The sequence below is a fragment of the Talpa occidentalis genome, unplaced genomic scaffold (genome assembly GCF_014898055.3).
Source record: "Talpa occidentalis isolate TD23 unplaced genomic scaffold, MPIMG_talOcc4v2.1 talOcc4.11, whole genome shotgun sequence".
Lineage (NCBI taxonomy): Eukaryota > Metazoa > Chordata > Mammalia > Eulipotyphla > Talpidae > Talpa > Talpa occidentalis.
The window spans coordinates 79,452,588-79,477,272 of NW_023601104.1; the positions used below are offsets into that span (position 1 = coordinate 79,452,588).

General features: G+C 42.7%; 1 protein-coding gene across 2 annotated transcripts in view; it reads left to right on the top strand.

The window, feature by feature from the left end:
* Positions 1-232: 232 nt before the first annotated feature.
* The window catches only part of RPS6KA5 (ribosomal protein S6 kinase A5), a 147,430-nt gene continuing 122,977 nt past the window's right edge, over positions 233-24,685 (top strand). The window contains exon 1 of one of the 2 annotated variants that reach the window (XM_037503707.2): positions 233-534. In XM_037503707.2, coding sequence (XP_037359604.1) covers positions 435-534 — 100 coding nt within the window. In that variant the 5' untranslated portion in view covers positions 233-434. Of the gene's footprint in view, positions 535-11,087; positions 11,130-24,685 lie in introns of those variants that run through there. The other variant, XM_037503709.2, reaches the window with a different exon arrangement.

Consider the following 24,685-nt stretch of genomic DNA (forward strand, 5'->3'; position numbering starts at 1 on the left):
CATTGGTCGCGCTCCTCCCTCTCCCGCCTCCCTGCCAGGCAACGGCTCTTCGCGCCGCGGGGCGGGGCGGCTCTGGCAGCGTCCGCGTGGGAGGCCCAATGGGGCCCGGCGCTGGCGGAGGCGCCCGCCCCCCGCCCAATCAGCGCGGGCGGCCCGCCGGCGGCTCCACCTGCCGGCGGTGGGCGGAGCGGCTCGCAGCAGGAGGCGGCCGAGCAGGGGGCGGTTTGGTTGCGCGGTACTAGCGGTGCCCGCCGAGGGGAGGAGGCGGAGGAGCGAGCCTGGCGGCCAGAGCGGGAAAGAGACGCGCCCCGGCGTCCGAGTTCTGGAGCCGCCGCACCCCGGCTCGCGGGGCCGCGGCAGGAGCGGCGAGGGGCCGGCCGGCCGCGAGCTCCCGAGTCCCCTCGTCGGACCCGCGGGCTGAGAGCTGGAAGAAGATGGAGGAGGACGGCGGCGGCGAAGGCGCGGCGGGCAGCGGCGGGGCCGGCGGGGCCGGCGGGGAGCGGCTCCTCACGGTCAAGCACGAGCTGCGGACGGGTGAGCGACCCCGCCCTCTGCCGGCCGGCCCGGCGCGGGGGCGCGCCCAGGCCGCGGGGGCCCGCGCGGGCGGGGGGCGCGGGCCGGGCGGGGGGCGCGGGGGGCGGTCCCGGGGTGGGGCCTCGCTGGCCGGGCGCGCGCCGGGGGTCCCCCGAGTGGGGCGCCCCGGGGTTGGCGGGCCAAAAGTTTCCCGGAGCTCGAAAGGGCCCCCGCAGCCGCCGGCAGCCGAGGGCCGGCGCGGGTTCCTGAGGATGCCCCCGGCCGCGGCCGCAGGTGACTCGGGGTCACTGCATCCCGGCGCGGGCGGGCGCGCGGGCGCCTTCCTCCGCGCGGGGTGAAGGACGCTGTGTTGGGAGCGTGACTCGCCTGTCCGCCCCTCTGCTTCCCTGGACGGGGTCCGGTGGGGTGTTGTGGGGCCATGCCCTGAGGTGCTGGGGGTGCACGGGAAAGATCGAGGGTGATTGTCGCCCTAGCTTTTCCTGCGTCCGGTCTCTGATGAGATAGGCGGGATCGCGGGCTCCGGAGACCGAGTGCAATTAGCATGAAATACTATACTTGGCCTTGGGTTTCCTTCAGAGGTCTGTTGAGAGGACGGCTCTGTAAATTTAGAGCGCTGGGTACTGCGGCTGACAGCGGGCTCGAGCGTTTGCCACCTCACGTTCTGCGATCACTAGAGTTGGCCCAAGCTTACTACTTCAGTTACTTCCTTCGTTGTGTGGGCCCCGGTGGTTTATTTTGGAAAAGGCTTGTTTGGCTTATCAGCACAGTGGGTTTGGGTTTGTCGAGCCAGCCTAGTGTTAGAGAGACGTTTCACGTCTGCACAGATTGTGAGTTGTTAGTACTGTTAAGGGTTCTTGCGAGCATTTAAGGTTTTTGATACAGCTTCTTTGCATCATTGGGCTAGTCTTTTATTATGCAGACACAGAGCTTATGGGGCAGGTTTTGAGATTGTGAAGTTAGAGCTGTCAACCATTCTTGTAGTTTTTATTTCTAAGGAGATTGCTGGTTAGCATTCTCCCGAGGGCCAGTGTGATGTCTTCATTTAAGAGGGATGTCAAATTCATGCTTATTCAACATTTTTAAGTGTTTGGTGGGGGGAGAGGGGGTTGTTGTGGATTTGTTATGTATCTTGAGCCAGTTACTCCATAATCTTTTTGAGTTCCTCACATAACCTGCGTGGATTCAGTTGTTTTGATTTTTCTCTATTTTAGTGGACTGTTGATGTTTTCAAAGGGCTGGTAAATTCAGTACTAGTATGTGATTTGTGCCAGGTTCCGTGTCAGATGCTTTCTGGTATGGGGATTCTGAGTCTCTCTTCTTATCTTACATAACACTTCATTGACTTATATGTAGGATCTTGCTGTATAGCAAAGCTAAGGCTTTTGAAGTCATATGCTCCTCAGCTGCTGACCCTGGTGCAGCAAACAAACAGCTTTTTGCTAAATGACCAAGGAGCAACCTACTTGTTATTTGTAGTCAACCAACTGCTCGGTTTCTCGGTTTTACAAACAATACTAGTTTTGTAGAAAACAATGAGTATTGCTTTATTTCCCCATCTCTACTAACTGTGTGAATCATCAGCTTCAAGTTTGCATTTTAGAAATTTTTCTCATGGATGGTGAGATTATCCAGAATTCATTAGTACTGCTAACTGTCAAAGGAAAGGAGCAGTCATTTTGATTTATTGCCAAACATTGGAACAACTGACCGGATATAGTGGTCAAAAGCACTGTTAAAATATAACTTGAAAGATTTGCTCATCTTCAGCCAACTGCGCTCCTGTCAGCACATGATGCTATTATAGGCATCAATGTCATTTGATCTGATGGGGTCCCTTGCTTCTCAAAATGTGGACAAGTATGTAGTTGTATCAAGTCAGTAGCTGGTAATATCCCATTTGTGCCCAGCACAGAATTGTATACTGTAGATGAATTAACAGGCAATGAAAGTCATATGTGAGGGCATAGAAATAGTTCTGGTTGTGTAGACCATGTAGCACACCAATCCAGACCTGGAATGGGAGGAATCCCATCTCTGCTTCAACTTAAACAAATCACAGCACTCCTTCAGACCTACTTCCCTCTCTGCAAAATTTGAGAATTAAATGAGACACTGTTGGAAAGGTACTAAGCAGTTTGCTTGGCTCATAATAATCTCTCAGAAAATGTTGGTTGAATGTAATTCTGAAAATCCTAACAGTATCTAAAGTGTGTGTATTAATCCAGTGTAATTTGGAAGACAGATTGCTTATTTGGTGCTTAGCTCATGCCACATTGCCAGGGTATCAGTTTTTCTATGTATGTTTTACCTTCTGAAGTAGAGTCTAAACTCCCCATAGTCCCTTCTGCTGCTCAGCAGCCTGTGCATAACTCTTCAAGACATTTAACACAGTACTGTAATGATTGATTTACTTGTCTGGACTGGATTGTAAGGTCCTTGAGGGCAGAGGCCATGTCCTTTGTCCATTTCAGCCCCCGGCATTTGGTCAGTACTCAAATATTTGTTGAGTAAGTTTTTCGAATCAAGTTTAACTATTCATGGTATTCTTTGGATCTTGTAGATGTTAGATTGTTGATAAATTGATGACAGTGACTACTATAGAAACCAAAGAATGATGACTAAAGACTAAAGGATTGATTAGATCAGTTAATGTGCATTTTTTGAGCCTTTTCTCTTTTGTAAGCTAGATGGAACTGATACCATAAGTGATTGAGAATGTGGTTAGTTCTCTGATAGTAGAGGAGGTCGTCTTGTAAATTCGTATTTAGGATATATTGTGATAAGTATAACAGAGAAATGTACAGAGTAAAACCTAGCAAAGAAGAAGAGGTTAGAACTGCTAACTTCAATTAATGAAATCTAACTTGAACAGCAGCAATAAATAGAGGGTATTATTGGAAGGGTATTGGGTTTTATTATCCATTCATTTACTCAATGATTATCTCATTACCTCTTTTATGCTAGGTGCTGTGTTAGATACTGGGACTGTAAAACAGATGTGGTTTCCTCATTAGAAGAACAGGGTTGCATCAGGAACTCCAGAGACTTTCATGGTCTGTAGTCTCTCCATCTTGATTCTTTGCTTGTCTCTGTGTGATGGTTTCCTTTTCCACTGCTGTCCAACTTCTCCTGCATGGGAAAGAATAAGGTTGCTGACAGACCCCAAGTTTTGTATGTTGTTTTCAGGTACCGGAGAGACAATACCTTTTTCTTAGGCACATTTATAAAAATCTCTGGGAAGGACCATATTCATCTAGCTTTAGTCAAGTGCTTTCGGGTCCTTCACCTCAGGCCAGACAATGGGATTATGTTCTGTTAACATGACAGCTGCTGCGGTAAACATATGGATGGGGTTCAAGCTAAACTCTTAGTAGAGGAAACATTGATGGGAAGACATTTCCTCAGATATCCATCATTAGAAGAGAACCGAACAGCTGGGAAAAACCTTGAGGAACAGGTATTCATTATCTATTGCTGTGTAACAAATCATCTTTGTGGTTTGAGGCAACATGATTTCTGTGAATCAGAATTCAGGAGTTGCCTAGCTTCATGATTTCAGAACCTTAGAGTCTTTCATGGGCTCGTAGTCAAGATGTTGGCTAGGACTGCAGTCACCTGAAGACAGGTCTGGGGCTGGAGCTTTGCCTTCCATGATAGCTCACTCTGTTGTTGGGAGGATGCTGCAGTTTCTTGCCAAGTGGACATTCTCCATACATTCTTTTTTAAAAAAATTATTTTAAGATTTATTTATTTTTACACAAGAACTGGCGTACAGGTCAGAGGCATGGTAAGAGGATTCACCAGAGACAGAGCGGGGAGCAGAACAGGCAGATGGACCAAAATACAATGCTGAGGGGAGCAGTGGGCGAGACAGGCAGGTCTGCTGCGCCATGTCTCCATACATTCTTGAATGTCCTCTTGACATAACAGCTGGCTTCTCCTAGAACGAGTGATCTAAGAGAAAGGACCAGGTGGAAACCACAACATCTTTTTTTTTTTTAATTAATAAATTTTATTTTTATATTCCCCATACAATTGCAATCCCCCCATTCTGACCCCAATCCCTCCCCTCCCGCCACCCACCCCCCAAAAAGTGTCTCTGGTTCACAGTTTTTGTTGATTTTGATTTTCACTTTCTTATAGTTATTCATTTTCCTGGTCCCTTATTTAAGTTTTCTAGATCCCTGCTATGAGTGAGACCATCCGGTATTTTTCTTTTTCTTTTTGGCTTATTTCACTGAGCATGATCCCTTCCAGCGTCATCCATGTTGCTGCAAATTGCATGTGTTTATCTTTTTTGAATGCTGAGTAATATTCCATGGTATATATGTACCACATCTTCTTGATCCAGTCATCTATTTTTGGGCATTTGGGCTGTTTCCAAAGCTTAGCTATTGTAAACAGTGCTGCTATAAACATAGGGGTGCAGGTGTTCTTTGGAATTGATGTTTCTGTGTTCTTTGGGTAAATACCTAGGAGTGGAATTGCTGGATCCTGTGGAAGCTCTATGTTTAGTAGGTCCAGAAATCTCCACACAGCTCTCCATAGTGGAACACAACATCTTTTTTGTTGATCAACTTTATCAAAATATATTTACCTACCATAAGATCCACTTTTTTTTTAGTGTGCAGTTCTCTGAAGTTAAGTATATTTATAGTTATACAGCCATCACCACAGTCCAATTTTAGAACATTTCCATCACCCTAAAAAGAAATGTCTTACCCATTTATATCAGTCACTCCACATTCCCAGCCTTAGGCACCATTAATTCTACTTTTTTGCCAATTATGGAATTTCATATAATGGAATTTTACAGTAGGTGGTCTTTGATGATAAGTATCTTTTACTGAGCAGAGTGTTTCCAGGCTTCATTCATGGTTTAGCATGTATTAGCACTCTGTGTGTTTGACAGATAGTATTCCATTGTACAGATATGCCATGTTTTGCTATATGTCTTCATGAGTTGATTGACATTTGGGTTGTTTCCACCTTTGGCTATTATGAATAACACTGTTGTGCACATTTGTGGACAAATTTTTGTGTGTGCCAGAAATGTTTTCATTTCTGGATCACATGGTAAGTCTGTATTTAACTTTGTAAGCTTCCCAAAGTGACTGCAGCCCTTTACACTCCCTCTAGCAAAGTGCAAGAGCTGCTGTTTCTTCACATCCTCATCTGCACTTGTTATTGTCTGTCTTTTTGGTAGTTACCAACCTAGAGAATGAGAAGGGGGGTTTCATTGTGGTTTTGATTAGTGTTTTCTTAATGACTATTGCCCTTGAGTGTCTTTTCATGTGCTTTTTGGCCTTTTGTGTATCTTTGGAGAAATGTTTGTTCAGGCTGATTTTTGTCTTATTGAAATGTGCGAGTTCTTTTTATATTGAAGTAGAAGTCCTTATCAGATTTGTGGTGTGCAGATGTTTTCTCCATTAAGTGGGTTGTCTTTTACTTTTTTGTGTGGTACCCTTAGAACACAGAGGTTTTTAATTTTGATTAAGTCCAATTTATTTTTTTCTTTTGCTGCTTCTACTTTTGGTGTTTAATCTAAAAAAATCATTGACTAATCCAAGATCACTAAGATTTATGTTGCTGTTTCCTTCTAAGAGTTTTAGTTACTACATTTAGGTTTGAGTTGATAGTTTGAGCTCGATTTGATTGTTGTATATGGTGTGAAGTAGTCATCGAAATTGATCCTTTTGTGTGTACATATCCACTTGCCACAGCACCATTTGTTGAAAAACTATTCTTTCCCAGTTTTATTATCTTGGCAACCTTGTTAAAAATCAGTTGACCATAGATGATTTGGTTTATTTCTGGACTCTCAGTTCCATTCTGCTGATACTTAGGCCTTTCCTTATGCCACACTGTCTTGGTTACTTTAACTTTGCAAAGAAGCTTGCTGGGATTCTAGTAGGCTTTACATTGAACTTCTGTATCAGTTCAGGGAGTATTGCCAGGTTTGCATATTAATTCTTCTGATCCATGGACATAGACTGTTTTTTCATTTATTTACATCCCGAAATTTGCTTGATTGATTTCTGCCACCAATTAAAGATCTGGTTTTATTTGCTGCCCAAAATAAATAAAGGCAAACAGGGATCAGGGTGGACTGTATTTCTAACTCTGCCCCAACATGCTGTGTGTGTAACCTGGGATGTGCCATTACTCTTTCTAAGCTCAAGTTTCTTCCTCCAGAAAGTAAAGAAAGGTGCTGGACAGAGTTATAGGCACAGTATTTACCAATGTTAAGCTGGTGTTCTATGGCATTTCTGTAGAAACCTTGGCATAGAGAAAATTCAGGAGTGGTGATTTACTTTCAAAGAAAATTCTGTTTTACCAGAGGATTCATGGTTGAATCTCATTGAAAAACAATATTTCCATGATGCTCTTTGAGTATGATCTAGAAATCATGATTTAATTTATAGTTAACCCTTTAGAAATGTAATAATTACCCACTAAGACCTTTGAAATATTTCAATAATAATCTTTATTTTAAGGACAACACAATTCTCCTTCTTACATGTACATAGGTAGACATATTGCGTCATATTGTTTAAGTGTATATTTTTTATATACTCTTCCTTTTTTTCACACTTTCCCCACCTTGAGAAGAGTAGGCGAACCTGTGCTCTTAGTTTTGTAAGATATACCCTAACTTAGTTCCCCACAACCTAGACTTTAAAAGAAAAATCCCTTCTTAACTTTTTACCTTGAGATAAAGATTTTAGAGATTAAGAAAAAAGACCTATTTGAGCAAAGGAGGTGACCTTTCAGCTGTTGGCCAATGGGGGCTCAAGTGCATTTTGTATTTATAGTCCTAAGGGAGAAAACCTTCTCAGGCAGCAAGTCTAATGTTGTATGAGCGACGACATTAATCTCTACTCCAGAGCAAGAAAACACGTGGTTTGGTGGCAGGATTGAATTCTTCCCACGAAAATGAAGCTGATGATTGGTGAAAACTCCTCTAGGGAAAATCTAACATAATAACATCATGTGTTGACTGAGGCTTCACAGTTAAATCCACTGCTGAGAGCTGTCATTCCCTAGCTGCAGTGGGAGAGAGGGGTGTCACAGTTCTCTCCGTTGAGCTCCTGTAACGATTTCTAGATCTCTCTGCACCTCAAAAGTATGATTACTCCTACATTCCTCTTGTTTGTCAGTGAAGATGAACAGAATCTAAAATAGAATTTGCCCTCATTATATTTGTCTTTAGCAGTGCCCTTTTGGGTTCAGGTATAACTGTTCCCCCAAAAGCCAAGAAAGTTCTTTGAACTTTATACTTTCCTAAAGTTATAAGTGAGCTATCACATTTTCACTTTTTAATGTTCAGTAAATACCCTCCCCTGTGACTGCAAAGGTAAAGTTCCCAGTTTTTAGTACAGTACTTGGTATTGCAGTTATTTTATTTCACACTCAAGTTTTTGTGTAGGTCTTCTTTTTATATAATCAGTGTGTTCCTGACAAAAATTGTATAAACAGTATTCTTGTATATCACATTATTTAAAATATAGAAGGTGGACTTGGTACTTAAAAGAATTCCATGATTAACTTTTGAATTAGAAAAAACTTTTTGATTAAGGACTCCATTGTGCTTTACTATTATTATGTAGATTTGGCCTTTCATTGCTGTTTTCTAACACTATGTTTAGAATTTAGGTATCCACAAACAGATAATTGAAGAAATTTTGTGTGGTTGACTGAATGACTCCTCCCCTCCGAAAGAAAAGATGTCCATGTCCTAATCATGAAGCCTGTATGTTTCCTTACATGACAAAGAGACCTTGCAGATGTGATTAAGAATCTTAAAATGGCGGAATTATCCTACATTATCCAGGTCAACCCTGTGTTATCACAAGGGTCCTTAGGCAGGCTAGAGGGTCAGAGTCAGAGAAGGTGATGTGAGGATGGAAACAGAAGGGGATAGGAGAAGTGATGTGAGAAACAGATAGGATGCTGTTGCCAGAAGGGGCCATGAGCCAAGGGATGCAGGTAAACCTCGGGAAGCTGAGGAAGATGTTCCTCTGGAGAGTCCAAATGAACAAAGCTCCATTGTCACCTTGATGTTAGCTTACGAAGACTCAGTTTCAAATTTCGATCACTAGAACCATAAAAAAACAAATTTGCATTGTAAATAAACCATGAAGTGTATATTCATTTTCACAGCAGCAATAGGAGATAGACATCTTGTTTCAGATTGGAATAGCTAAGAGATCATTTTTCAGGTAACTGAGTATGATGACCACTTGAAGCAGTCTTTTAAATAACTGCGGTCATAGACAATGGTAACAAGTGTCCATCATTGATCTTTGTAGAATTTTATCCTCTCAAAGGAGTTTGCAAGAAGACAGTCCTTTCTGTCCTTAGTCCCAAGCTTAGCAGAGCTGTTTTTAGCCAGCTGTTCTGTCTTTCATGGAATGGTCTGAAGTGGTTCCCTGAGCAGACCTCTTTCATCAAGTTGACTAGAAAGCTTCAAATACCAGGCCTAAAACACATAAAATTGGAGTCTGACATGTATCTTGAGCCTCTTCCTGGTACCATTTTATGTCCCTATTATTTCTTATTTTTCTCCTTTTTTTTTTTAATGCTTTAATTTGCCTTAAATCTTTTCTGGGCCAAGGTGCAGACTAGGTGAAAATATAATTAAATAAATAAATTCATATATAAACTGGCCATAACTGCTGTGGGCAATATGTAAGAACTTCGACTTTCTGTCAAAGTGTTCTGTTTTTTAAATAAAATCTGTCATCTGGTGCTCATGCTATTTTTATATTTGTCCTAAGAAGAAAAGGAGTGAGGTCTCTGATTAATTAGTAGCACTTCTGATTTTTTTTAAAAATCAAAAGAGAAATCGATACAATAGAGGCAGGCCTTTTAAAGTGAGTTCTGGAGACACCGAAGGGCGTCACAAATGGGCACCTTTGTACCAGGTAGTTTTTGATTTTAGTGGAATGTCCCATCATTAAATGGAAAATCCAGTCAGTTGAAGTACTCTGTTCTCTATCCACATCAGTATTGGAGTAGAATTACAATTTTTTCCTAAAGGAAAAACAATTTAAAATATGTAGTAAGGATAATATTGTACTTCAGGTCCAAATATGACACTGCATTAAGAGGGCATGAACACTAAACCTTAGCAGATTTGCAGATACCCTTTCCCATGAACTTGCCCCTGTTTTTCCTTTCTGCTAATGCCATTTCTTTGTGAGGAAGCACTGTAATTGGGGCTAGATCAGGACAAATCTAGTGGAGCTGTACACATATAGACTCAGAACTTTGGCCTAGTTTTGCCATGTACAGGTTGGGTACAACAGTCACAGTTTTATTCATCCATTAAGAATTCGTTGAATTCCTGTGTGTGTCTGGCACCATACCAGATGGTGGATGGTGTCAGCAGAGGTCAAATTAGACTTGGCACCTTCCCGCACTGGGCTGTATCTAAGAGAAAGACCTGCACTGCTGAGCAGTTGTGATCAACTTGGAGATACTGGGAGAGTCTGACAGGGAGATGTCACCTTGTGTGAGGGTAAGAGACGCTTCCTGTGAAGTACTAATGCTCTCAAGCTGAGGCCCTGGCTGTTATGGGGTGACAAGTGGGGGAAGATAAAGCATTTCTGCCAAAGGAAGGGACATGATAGTCCGAAAGTGGGAATGGTTGGGGATACCTGGGTTACAGAAGAAAAGCCTCTGTGGCTTGAGTGTCATGTCCAAACAGGCACAGGTAATAAGGCTGAAAAGAGCCGGGACTGTTTCGTGTGCGTTTGGAAGTTGTGACAAGGTTGTCAGGCACTGTCCAAAATGGAGTGTGAAGCCACTTATGGGTTTTTCACTGGGGGGAGGAGGGAAAGGGTGAGGGGATGAATATTACACTGTGAAAAATGACAACAGCCTGAGAAGAATGGGAGGAAAGGTTGTAGCAAGGGAGACCAGTCAGGAGGCTCTTACAGAACTTCAAAGGAAGCGCAGGTTTGGACCCAGTAGCAGTTAGAAATTAAGAAGAGTGGGTATATTTGAGATTTATTTAGGAGATAGATAACAGAATTTGGTGTTGTATTGATATGGAACTTTCTGGCTGGAGCAGATGTGTTTGAAGGTGCTGTCCGTTCTGTTGGTATGTTAATTTTCTGTTACTGATAACAGTATAGCAGATCCTTGAATAACGTCATTTCAGTGTAAATGTTGATCTGGAATAATCGATTCCTGGCTGGGACTGCTGTCTGTGGAACTGGCATGCTTCCCCTACATCTCAAAGAAGTGCCCATGAGCTTCATTGGCGTGTCTCAGTGCTCCAGTCAGTGTGAGTGTGTGTGTGCTTTCCCCGAGGTCAGTTCCCTGAACATGCTTTCTGGACCATGCCAGAATTCTTAGTAAGCTCAGCGTTCTTTTTCTTCTTTTTAAAGTGTTTTATATTTAGTTCAGTTCTTCTCAGTTACATTTATTTGGTGCTGTAGTGGGGAAAATGGTTGTTTGTTACTGCTTTACAAGCATTTGTTTTCTTATTGACTCGGTTTTCAGGTTGGCTCAGTGGGGTAATTCCCAATCAGTTGGATGAGTAAACATTGCTGTTTTATGCACCAAAAGTACAGTGAGTCTTCAAGGTAAGTGACCCCAGCAAGAAAAGACAAGTGGGCAGCATTGTTTTAAAGTATACAGACTTTAAATATAACTTTGTCCTGCCTCCAGCAGAATGCTGTCCAGAGACATGGTTTGAGGCCCAACCACAAATCTAAACAGCTTCAGAATAGCTCACCACCTGGCAGTTCAGAGGCGCCTGATGTACTAGCTGTTTATTTTTGCATTCCATGTATTCCCTCGAATTGGGCTAATTTGATCCTCCAGACAGGGGTTAAAGATTTTAGACTTTAAAGTTATGTAGGTGATATCAGTACAATGCTGGACACCCCCTAAATTAGATCTTGTCTGAGAAATTGTTTTATAAATTATGTATTTCCCCCTGACAGAAAGAAGCAAAAAAAAAAAAAAACCCTCAAAGAACAGAGGAAGATTTTTTTTCTCACTGCATACAATTGTCACCTTTTGACTGAAACTAAATTAGCCAAAGGAGCTTATGTTTCTGTCGTGTAGAATAAGAAAAGACAAGGTGTCGTAGGAAAAGTCATTTTCCAACTTTATTAGTTGGCCCCAGCAAAGTAGACACTAAATACATGTTTTCCAGTTGGCTTCTGAAAAACAAGCCTAAGCAGATTAAACAAGGAAGGTTGTGTCCATTTGTGCTCTCCCACCTCTTTGTGAAATCTTCCTTCTCTCAGAAATCTTATGCCATTTTCCCTCCTCTTTCACTGACCTCAAATGCTCCTTTCCACAAACACATTTGAGTTCTTGTAAACAACAACAAGCATCACCTCTGGTTTTTGCTGTCATTCCCCTTACCTCCCATGTTTGAAAGAGCAGTTTACACCTCAGATTCTACTTCTGCATCGCCTGTTTGCTCTTGATGTGCAGTAACATCAGGCTTCCATCTCAGCCACTCCCCTTAAACTGTCTTGCACGTCAGAATATCTCCCCTTTCCTGACCCAGTGCAAGTGTCCCCCATTAAAGTGGAACAGTTCGTGCTAGTGTGTCGGTACCGCCCTCCCCTTCACAGTGACACACTGCGCCCCACCTCCTCTCCTCTGGCCTCCTTCCTGCTGCTTGTCTCTTAATCTTGGTAACCCACAGTCAGTGCTCCCATCAGCGTCCACACTCTTTAGGAGAGCAGACATCATCGTGCTTGACCTGCCACTCGAGTCTCGATGTGCAGCTTAGATCTCTTTCTTGAGTTCCTTGTGAGGAACTTCCCACTGCCCGCTGAACAGAAGACATGGTGCCTCATACTCTCCAGTGGATTAATGCCGCTTCCCTCAGCTTTCTGTTTTATTCAATGACACTGTCTTTCTCCTTCCTGCTAGGACCTAGCTAGAAATCTCCCGCACTTCTTCTTCAACCTTACTTTCTCCCTGTCCACCAGTTCACACTCCCAATTGTGTCTATTTTAACTGTGAAATATCATCTTTGTTTATTGCTTGCCATCGCCACCACCACCAACTTAGTTCAGCCTCTAACCTAATGTCCCAGCTGTCCTTTATGAAGCCTGTTGGTTAGGTGCTCTGCGGAGCGTTTGCATGTCTCATTTCATTCACCCAACATGCCTGTGTAACTGGCACTGTATCTGACTCTGGAACACAGTCTCATACCCCATCTGCTCCCCTGGAGTCCAGCTGTGGTGAGCTCTGACTTTCTTCAGGCTGGCTGTGCCCAGCTGTGAGTGTGGATGATGTGTGCCTTTCCTCTTGCTCACCAAGTGTAGGAGCTGCTGGGAGCTGGCTCACAGGCACAGGTGCGCACCCCAGCAGCATACATGGCATGTCCATCTGGGGTAACCCTCAAGTAATGGGCGATAGAAGTGTCTCCATGCTGATCCTAGAGTGGAAAACTCTGAGAAACATTCCATGTGTTCCTCAAAAGTTCTATCCGGTTAGTTGATACTGCTCCTTTGTATTGGTTGGGTTTTTCTTTGTCCCTGTTTCATTCTCCTGATTTCTTTCTCCTTCCATGTCACTGAGATTACCTTCCAAATAAATAGCTTGCCCATGGTTCCTGGCTCTTGGGAATATATTGGAATAGATCAGGGAATTGGATATTGGATATTGGAGTGGACCACTCAGTGGTCTCGTGGCCAATGCTAAACTAGCCTGCAAGAAGGTCACCACTGCTGGTGGGAAGTGGTGGTGTAATCCCTGGCATGTGGGACAGAGCAGTGAGAAGACTCCTGCTGCAGGGGATTAGGCCTTTCTTTGTACAGAAGGTGAAGTGTTGGATTATGCTGTAGCCCTGAGACTTGAGTTGTATGGAGACAATGGTAATTGTAAGGACTTGGAAGTCAGCTGACTTCCTCACCTTTGGAATCCTTGAGAACAAGAGAATGACAGGCTGAGGTCAACCAGGGAACAAGGCAGAGCCTGCTGTGAAGAGACACCTCCATGGCAGCCTGGGAGAAGATGATGCCAAAAAAAGCAGGCCCAGGATTTAATTCTAAGGAAGAGCCGTAGGCCCTCTGATGGCCTTGTACTGTGTCACCTGAGCTAAACTGGAATGGTGTTCCCCAGAATTCCCTCCTGGGTTCTGGGTGAGCACTGGCTAGGGGAGACACAGTAAGACAGATTTAAAGGTGGAAGTGAAGCAGCAGTGGGGTTTCCCTTGCACATCGAGGCTGCAGCACCCACTGTGCCGCTGTGTCCTCTTAGGGCTGGGGCTTCTCTCAGCCCCGCAGTGCCGCTGGCTCCTGTTGATCAAGAGGCAGACTTGGCTTCTTATTTACCCTCATGGTTCCAGCTTGTCATTGAGACTCCAGTTTATCTTTGCTCCTTCCCACTTCATGTCCACTTTTCCTGCCCTATTATTTTCAGATGAAGAAGAGCAGTCTTATATAGACAGTTTGGCTAACTCCCAGGCCTGTGTGAGATCAAACCGCTCTATAAGTCCTTAGTTGATACCTTTCATGGTGGTTCTGCCTCTCCAACACACCCTTGACAGGTATTTAGGGCCAAAGTGACGGCTGAGATGTGGAAAGAATAGGACCTGAGATTTCAGATGGGGAAAATGGGTGGATGAGCCTGGGCATCTTGAACCCCTGAGTTTTCCCTGAATCCTCTGGGCAGGCAGAAGCAATGTCTGTTTAGACAAGAACAGCCTCCCTTGCTTGGAGACTTCACCAAGATCCTGCTGAAGTGGCAGCCTCGCTGGATGGTGTGCATCCTGCTGAGAGTCTGCCCAGCCCCTGTTGCCTCCAGAACAATGACTCAATGCAGTCACCGCTCCATTGAATCATGGACGTTCTTGCTCTGGGGAAGATACTTAGGCAAATATCACCTGGACCTGGCTTATATGTACTAGGAGCAGGAGGGGCTTGTGGATCTTGCAGGTATTGGACCAGGTGTGACAGCATAATAAAGCTGGGTAGGAGAGAATTTATTGGCATGGGAACACTGTTCATAACCCAGGATTTAGCATCCGAGTAACCTGGACCTCATCTGCTTCTGGGATGGTTTCCTAAAGATGGGCATGAATATGACCTATAATAAATTAGATAAATAAGGGATAAATCAATTAGATAAACATGTAGGAAATATCAAGGTCAGAAGTCTCAGAGGAGATGGTTAGACAGGCTTATTATATGGGGCTGAGAACATAGTCGCCTGATCACATTCCTTGGTGGGGGGCAAAGAAAACGCTGCTTCACCAAGTTTATCTGGAATGCGCTAGTGTGGAGAAACAGCTAGGGTTGATAAGTGATACTTTCATGGAAGCAGGTTCCCTATTATCCATAAAAATGATGGGATTTGAGACTAGCAGACTCAGTGGGTAGTACTTAGCATCGGGGCAAGGTAGATGTGATTATCATAACAGGCCAGAGTGGCATTCAGGGTGCCCTGACCTGCAGAAATCTTGGCAAATAGCTAGTAGGTCATAATAATTGGAGAAAGATGGACACCCAGCCAGGATGTTACTGGACTTACATGGTTCAGAGCTTCAGTGGTCAGCCTCTAGTTGCCTTTCTGTTGGACTATGGCTCTTCGTGAATTGCCTCTTCAGTGTTCTCCACCAGGCATGGAAGCAGCAAGAACTGTGCTAGGAAATTCCTTGAGTTTGAGATAAGTTCCTCTCATCACCAATAGGTAATAGCTACACTAGTGCCTCCTTGAGACTCAATAGCCAATTTATTTTCCAGTTTTATTGAGAGAATTGATTTGTAATTGGGTAAGTTTAAGGTGTTTGTATTCAGTGCATTCAGTGACTGATTCATATTTAAGGAGGCAGGAAGGGACTTGGCTGCACCTGGCCATTGCCTCCTCAGCACCAGTTCCTGTGGTCTTCAGGCTTTTCCCTGTAGACTCTGACTCTCTTTGCCCCCAAGTGTCTTGTCTCAAGTATGCTCTCTGTGCACCTTTCCCTTCCTGCTCTAGGCTCCTTGAAGGCCCACCCAGCAGGAGAGGCTGGTGAGAGGTCTCAGAGGTGTGGTCCCCCTGGGGCAGTGCTTAACCGGAGAGGGAGGAGCCAGTGGAGAAATGCTTCTGCCTGTCTTTGCATTTTCCCAATGGCTTCTCAGAGAGTGCTGGCAAGGGAGAGTCCCAGCTGCCCTCAGTGGTGAGCACTGCAGTCACTTACCTCTGTAGTGGCTCCTGTTCACCTTCCTTCTTCACAGTTTCACCTGGATTCTCCACTTCTTTTCCCAGTTAAATTGCCTATACACAAGTTTTTTTCTGATGCTTTGCTTTTGGGAGGATCCCAGGCTCAAATGCAAGTACAATTGTGTGTGTGTGTATGTGTGTATCTTCCTATCAACCCTTCCATCCGTCCGTCCATCCATTCTTCTCACATACAAATTAGAGACTTAGATTGGTAAAAATACTGTTCAGTACAGCTTTAGTAAATGGTAATAGTTGGATTTTAAACTGAGTTCATCTGATTTGATTGCCTTCCCACTGTTGAAGATGAAACCCATAGGATTTAGGTTGCTTAAGGTCCTCAGTAATCTGGCCCTACCTGCCCAAATTTTTTTTCCATTTATTTCTCTTCTGTGCTCAATCAACTATTGTTTTTGTTCAATTTATGTTCTTGGTTTCTGTTCTTAGTTTTTATTTGTCTACTTCAGATGTTCTTTCAATTTCCCAGATGCTTATTTGAAGATTTAAAATTCCATTTGGAGTGTTTTGTTACCATTTTCTTCCATCAGTTTTTTTTTAAAGATTTATTTATGCGGGCCTCCCCGGTGGCGCAGCGGTTGAGTGCTGGGTTGCGAAGCTGCCCGCAGCCTCTGCAGAGCCGGTTCGACATGGCGTGCAGACCTCTCCTGCCGCCCGCTGCTCCCCTCAGCAGTGTACTTCAGTCCTTCTGCCTGCTCTGCTCTCCGCTCTGGCTCTGGTGAATTCTCTCACCCTCCTGCGCTTCTGACTGTACCCAGTGCTTGTGTAAATAAATAAATAAATCTTAAAAAAAAATTTGACTTAAAAGAATAACCTCTTAAAAAAAAAGATTTATTTATGCATACAAGAACTGGGGTACAGGCCAGAGGTGTGGGGGAGGGGGAGTGAGAGGATTCACCAAAGACAGAGTGGGGAGCAGAACAGGCAGACTGACTGATATACACTGCTGAGGGGAGCAGCTGGTGAGCCAGGAGAGGTCTGCTTCGCCATGTGGATCGAACTCCCTGGCTGGGGATCTAACTCATGCTGCAGTGGCTGCAGATAGCTTCATAGGTTGTGTCTTAACCCCTTGTGCCACTAGGGAGGCCCTCTTCCTTCAGTTTTATGGCTTTTCTTTTTGTCAGACCCCCTGCTGGGGATGATCTTTTCCTTGCATAGTCTTAGTTCTTGGTGCACCTCTATTCTTTTTCAGTGTCTTTCGAGCCTCCCTCCAGGTCTTCAGTCCTGCAGACTTGGGGACGAGGGACATCAGCTCTGTTGGAATTCAACTTGTTTTTCTATTACAGGTCATTTTAGAGTATCCTTGTCTCCTTGTACTGCCGAGGCGTGGGTCATATGTGGTTTTAGTTCCTTTCTGTTGATTTGATGACAACTTTTTTTTGAGGGTGAACAGAAAGATTTAAAATCAGGCAACCTTCCTTGGCCCCCTAACTCAGAAGTTTCTCTGTATTTATAAAGACACAGTTCAAACTTGCCCATCTTCTCTTCTTTGAAGTCTTCCCTGATAGTTTTCCAGTTTCCACATTGACTTCTTTCTGTTCCTAACTATATCTACCTCTCTAATTACATGTATTACTTTGCATTGTAATTGCCACCCCATGCCCCCAATCAATGCGCATGTCTTTAAGACACCAAACTAGGTTTCTGTTTTGTGAGACATAGTGGGTACCTGAGTGGATTAATTCACTTACAGCGGAATAGAAAGAGGTGATGTATGTTGTCTATGTGTCAGCTGTGAAGTATGTGAATAGTTTGGGAGATGATTGTTAGTTTAAAAAAAGATAAATAAGTAGAAAATTTACTTTCTTCCATAGAGTTTATGGAATTAACAATAATGTTAATTAATTTTTAAAAATCAAAATGACTTTCATATGTACCTCTTAACCCTAATATTCTTGATTAGTTAAAACTCTGGGACCTGAAATGATTCATTGTTTTTTTCTTTTTAAGAGTACCAGATAGGTTTGTGCAAAATTCCTGCTTTCAGTGGGTCACTTTAATGTATGTACTATGCAAGATGTATTTTATGTGCCACATGTATTTTATGTGTTAAAATTCTACGTAGTTATGGAAGAGACAGATTTGGGTTTTTAAGGCGGAGTTTACCTGGTTTCTTTGGGTGTAATGTGCCAGAATCCTATCTTCTGCTCAGCTATTGCTACTTTTTAGCATTGTGGAAAGATCTGTCCTGTGCTTATTCTGCAACTGGTTTTGAAATAAAGAATTTGACAATGTGTGTACCTATCCTTAAGGAAACTGGCTACATGAAATTCATACCCTTTATATGACAATTGTTAAATAGTCCATTGGTAGAAATTTTTTTTCCTACCCAGTCTATCACTAACATGAACAAACATTTTTTTTTTTTTTTAAATGGGTGCTTTTTTCCTCAGACCAAGGGATCCACATAACCCATTTGTTACTTACCATTCCCCCTGTGGTGCTGTAGGCACGGCTGCTAGACACCAGAAAGCAGGGAAGATTTTGAAGGTTAAATAAGAGGCATTATGAGAAGGTACTTGAGCCTGCTATATGTGTTGTGTTGCCTGTATACAGCACTAAAAGAGCCGATTTTTATCCAGAATTCTCTACAAAAAGATACTGTTATAGACAGCGGGCGCTTACTGCATTATTAATTCACTGATGTACAGTTCAGAAGGAAAATATCTCCATAAATGAGTTTGTTCAGAAACTAGCGTTTTTAAAAAAAAAAATTCTGAAATTAACAAGGAAGGAAAGAAAAAAGGGACCAGACAGATAGTCATTTGCTATTTGTGTACCATAAAGTATAAGCCTTTTTTTCAATTTTAATTGGAAGCTATTTTCTTTAATTCTACTATTTGTATGCTAATTTAAAAACTACACTTCCGTGTTTTGGTTTTAGTTTTATTCAGAAGAAATGCTAAGTAAGTCACATCAGCTAGCATTGTGGGGTAATTGCTTTAGAAACATTTTAATTTCAGGTGGGCATTATGAGAAGGTACTTAAGCTGCTATGTCTATCATGTTGCCTGTGAGCCATTGACAAGACCATGAACCTACCCTGCGTGAGGTGCAGTGCGTTTATATGTACTGTTAACACAGTTGTGGTGCTGGCCTGCACTAGGATAAGTCAAGCAGGCACTTTCGTTTTGCAGTCTTATTTAATCTCCACCCCCCAACCCCTTTGCATAAGTGCTGTTACTGTCTGTGTTACAGAAGGCAGAGTGGGTTCAAGGGCTTCGTTCAAATCCCCTCATCTTGCAAGTGGCAAAACTGGGTGTGAATCCAGATATTTGGATGCCAGAAACTGCCCAACTTTCCCTCCCATGACTGATTGTTCACTCTTCCTGAGAAGAACATACCTTGATTTATTCGCTTATTTCAACTTGGCGGTAGTGTAAGAGCAGGGTGGTGAGCCAAGGAAGAGACACTAAAGTTTTTATCTGTTTAGGAATGGTCAGTTACTATATTTTTTTCCCCAGAGGTCACTTTTAGCAGCATGGGTCTCTTCCGATAAGTAGAGAGAGGGAACACCCACAAGCCTACCAACTCTCATTATCTAATCTTAATACTTTGTAATGTTGAGTTTATATTTCAAGAAATAAAGCCTTAGTAATTGAGTTGAGACTGTGTACCCCTCCTTGAGTTCGTCCCCTTTGTCTTCCTTTCCAGAAGTAAACACTATCCTGAATTCAGTTTTTTTCATCAGTGTTTTTATGCTTTGACAACAGAGATACATGTCCATAAATTACAATACATAAGGTTTTTGCATATCTTCTTTCTTTACGTAAATGACATCACCTGTACGCATCTATTAAACATATGTATCTATCCTTTTACCCACATTACTTGTCCTTTCTTGCTAACAAAAAAGATGTCTGGATGGACATCTACAACTTTTATTAATTTATTTTCACTGGTCCACAGCATTCCATTGCATGATTATATCATCATTTCTTTATTCATCATTCTGTGGTCTTTAATTATTTGCTGTCACACATTGATGTTATATGTGCTCTCAGGCATTTGTGCAAGAGTTTCTCTGGTACATGCCTAGGATGGAATCTTCCATTGTAAATACACACCCCTTGAACTTTTCTGAGTATGACCAGTTGCTTTCCAAATTGATTGTACAAGTTCATATTCCCACCAACAGGATACAGAAACTTATTTACTTTATTTGCTGACTCTTGGTTTTATACTTTTAAATTTTTACTGATTTGATGGGAGTAGTCTCTTTGTTTGAATTAGCATTTCCTTGAAACTGATAGGTTTAATAGGCTTCTTGGCCATTTGGCTTTCCTCTTTTGTGAAATTGTCCGTTCATGACACTTGTCCCTTTTTTTTTGTTTTGTTTTGTTTTATTTTTTTATTTTTTTATGTTGTTCTAGATCCAATTTTTTTTTAAATAATAAACTTTATTTTTATATTCCCCATACAATTGCAACCCCCCCATTCTGACCCCAATCCCTCCCCTCCCGCCACCCACCCCCCAAAAAGTGTCTCTGGTTTATAGTTTTTTGTTGATTTTGATTTTCACTTTCTTATAGTTATTCATTTTCCTGGTCCCTTATTTAAGTTTTCTAGATTCCTGCTATGAGTGAGACCATCCTGTATTTTTCTTTTTCTTTCTGGCTTATTTCGCTGGGCATGATCCCTTCCAGCGCCATCCATGTTGCTGCAAATTGCATGTGTTTATCTTTTTCGAATGCTGAGTAATATTCCATGGTATATATGTACCACATCTTCTTGATCCAGTCATCTATTTTTGGGCATTTGGGCTGTTTCCAAAGCTTAGCTATTGTAACTAGTGCTGCTATAAACATAGGGGTGCAGGTGTTCTTTGGAATTGATGTTTCTGTGTCCTTTGGGTAAATGACACTTGTCCCTTTACTTAAAAACTGAGATTTCTGTTGCCTTACTTGTCTTTGTTTAAAAGCAGCTCTTTCTGCTGCTGGCCCTGTGGTTACATGCCACATGCCTTGTGTCTTCAGCTTTCAAAACAATATTCTGGACACAGTTTAACCTCTTGTATTTTTTAATTTACTATGAGCAAAATTTATCGAATTGTGTTTTGATACCAATGCTGAAGACATAGCACACTGCTGGTGTTCTCATCCCCATGGCCCTAGGCTGCTGCGCTTTCATTATTTTTTCTTTTGTTTACTGTTATTTAATTTATTATTTTTTTAATTTTATATAGTTTTACATCATTTTTCATATTTGCACAATGTATGCATTTTTATCTTGGCTATAGTCCCCATATAATTCCCGCCCCCCTTGTTTTGATCCTACTCTCTCCTCTCCCCCACATAGTGTGTCTCTGGTTTATAGTTGCTTGTTGATTTTGATTTTTACTTTATTATAATTAGTCTTTTTCCTGGTCCCTTATTTAGGTTTTTTAAATTCCTGCTATGAGTGAGACCATCTGGTATTTTTCTTTTTCTTTCTGGCTTATTTCGCTGAGCATGTTCCCTTTCACCTCCATCCATGTTGCTGCAAATTGCATGAGTTTATCTTTTTTGATTGCTGAGTAATATTCCATTGTGTATATGTACCACATCTTCTTGCAACAAGAAATGTTGGCAAGGATGTGGAGAAAAAAGAACTCTCCTGCACTGCTGGTGGGAGTACAAACTGGTCCAACCTCTATGGAAAGCTGTGTGGAGATTCCTCAGCCTGCTAAAGATGGAGCTTCTATATGATCCAGCAATTCCACTCCTAGGTATTTACCCAAAGGACACAGAAACATTAATTCAAAAGGGCACCTGCACCCCTATTTTATAGCAGCACTATTTAGCACTATTTTTTATGTTTGGCTGGGTCCCCACTCTGCGTGACATGGTTTGCTAAGTTTTAATGGTCACGTGACTGTTCTGAAAAGTTTTCCATCCCCTCTATTACTTTAGACTCCCCATTGGCTTTGAAGTCCCTTGGGGACACAAATTCTGTCTCATTCAGTTGTTGATGGAATCACCTAGAATGCTATTTGGAGAGTGGCAGAGACTCAGATACTAAGGTGACCAACAATAGAGTGAATCCTACCTCCTTTGTTTTTCACTAATATGCCCTGACTTAGTGGACTTAAAAAATAAAGGCCATTTTTTATTTGTTTCGATCACTCTTTCTCTCTCAGATGGCATACTTTTCTTGTCTTTACTTTTCTTTTTTTACTTTACTTTACATACTTTTCTTGTCTTTTCTGTGATTTTGTACTGTGGTAAGGATGACCCTTCTCCAAAGTTTATCCTGTGTGGGTTTAAAAAAGTATTTTAATGGAAGATCTAAAAAAATTATCTCAAAATATATATAAAGTGCCAAGCAAGGCTCATGTAGCAACAGCCCTCCAAATATTCCACCACCTAGTTAATGGAAAAGAGTATTCTTTGAAGTACCTGAGTGACCACTCCCCATTTCTGTCCCTTCCTTTTCTGAGGGGGGTATCATTATCTTGAGTTTTGTGTTGACCATTCTCTAGCGCTCTCAAGTTTTACCATATGGTAGGTTCTCTCAACAGTATAAACACAAAATAACCATGCTGTATGACTTCCTCTGTGACCGGGTGGTTCCCACCCAGCCATATGTTCTGAAATTGATCCACGTTGTGCACGTAGGTGTATTTTAGTCGTTATTGTGGCTTTCAGTTGTCATGTGTAGGACATTATGTGTACACTTAATGTACATCAGTGGAGCCTTGAGTTCCTTTTCCTATTAAAACATTGCTGTGATCATTTTGCTACTTTTTTTCTAGTGTGTGTCTGTGTAAGAAATGTTTGTGTGTCTAAGATGTGAACCTGGATGTCAGCTAGTCCTGAGAGCACACACATCTTCAGCTTTACTGGATATTACTCATTTTCCTTTTTCAAAATAGTTGCATTAATACATGCTCTTCCGAGCATTCTGTATATAATTTGATTGTTCTTCGTTTTGTCTAACAGTTTTTAACATCTGATTTTTAAAAACCTTTGCCATTATGGGAGGTGTGAATCTTACTGTGAACTTACGAGATTTTAAATTTGCATTCCTCTGATTACTAATGAGGTCGAAATTTCTCACTTCTTTTTGACCTTTGCGATTTCTTCTGTGAAGCGCTTGTTCATGTCTTTGCTTTTCTGCTGGCTGGTTTGTTTTTATTATTTTTTTAAAAGGTTTATTTTATTTATGCATACAAAAGCTGGGGTGTAGGCCAGAGATGCAGGCGGGGTGTATGTGTGTGAGAGGATTCGCCAGAGACAGAGTGAGGAACAGAACAGGCAGATCTACTGAAATACACTGCTGAGGGGAGCATGGGTGAGGCAGGAGAGGTCTGCTGTGCCATGTGGGTAGCTCCCTGACCAAGGATCGAACTTGTGCTGCAGTAGCTGCGGACAGCTTCATAAATTGCGTCTTAACCCCTTGTGCCACCAGGAGGCCCTGGTTTGTCTTTATTTTTATATAGGAGTTCTGTATAAATTCTAGACAGTAATCCTTTTGTCACTTGTACATGTATTGTAAATATAATATATTCTCCAGGTCACAGACCTGGTAAATCATGTGGTGCAGATTTAAAACTAGGTTTTTGTAACTCAGAAGCCCTTGGTGTCCTGGAGAGTGCCCTGTACTTAATCGGCACATTTGCTTGTGCTTGCTCTTTAACCCAGAGCATGCATTTCTGGTCGACCGCAGCTCTGTGGGATCCCCGCTGCAGCTGGAGCCAGCAAAGCTGTCTCTGATCCCTCAGCTACACGTGGCCTTTCTCCCTCTGATCCTCACAGTACTGCATCTGGGCTGAAGTCATGCATTTTGTTTGGGATTTTAATCATCTTATTGGTTATGTTTACTCTATTAGATTGTAACAGGGTGGTCCCCAGGAAAGGGGGAGGTTCCCTGCCCCACCCAAGGGAGGGTGGAGCTGAGCAGGAAGGGGAGAAGCTGAAGAAGAGACTAAGGAAGGAAGCAGGATGGAGCCAGGAGACCTGGAGGAGGCGCATGGAGCCTAGAGACACGTGAAGAAACTGCGCTTGTCTTTTGGTCGTGGACTGGGTGACACAGATGTGGGTGAGACCTGTGGGGAGGTGACCATGGCAGCTTTTATCTTGATGTTGATTTTGCTCTTTTCCTTCCGGGCTTGTCCGGTTGTTTGTGACCGTTTTCTGTGGGTCCCCACTGGAAGATGCTTTAGACTTGTAGCAGGCTTTGGGGCCTTGTTCTGGGCCGATCCCATATGGATGGACTTTTACCCACGAGGGGACGGGTAACTTTGGGTGCTTCATTTAGAAACTAGACTCTTTGCCTTACCTGTATTGTTTCCTAGTTTTATTAAAGATCCTTCCCATTAGTCTCATGTGTTTTGTGTTGATGCGGCGGATGGCCGAACCCATTTAGAATAGGCAGGTTTGCGGGGTTTGGGCTGCCCCTCTCCCTGTCCTATAACAAGATGATAAGCTTTTTGGGAAAGGAACTATTTATTTTTCTCATGATGTTTCCCAGTGTCCCATATAGTAATGGGTATGAGAAGGTAAGTTCTCAGTGCTTATCATAGTAACTGGTAAGGGTAACTCAACTTCAGTGATGTAAATAAATAGAATTAAAAAAAAATAACCCCACATAAGAAGGAGTTGGAGCCAGGCCAGCCATGGCGCTAACAGCCCAGACTCCCTGTCTTCCTACCCTGCCAGCCAGGCTGTGGGGCTTTTGTTCTCTGTGTTGACTGTCCCATTCAGACAGGGGGAGAGGAAAGTGTGCTCTGTATCTGCAGAGTTTTCTTCCTATTTAGAATTTGAAATCCTCTTCAGCAGACTTTTCTCTGTGCTTTGTTTCTGACTGTATGTGTCATATGGCCGTCCTTCTGCCAGGGAGGCTGTGAAATGGAATTGTTAGCTCCCCGACCTATGTAGACCAGGAAGAAGGCATGAAGACTGATGTGAAGCTGATCGTCAGATAGCATCTGCCACAAAGAATACTCAGAAACTTCTCTTTATTTAGTTAAA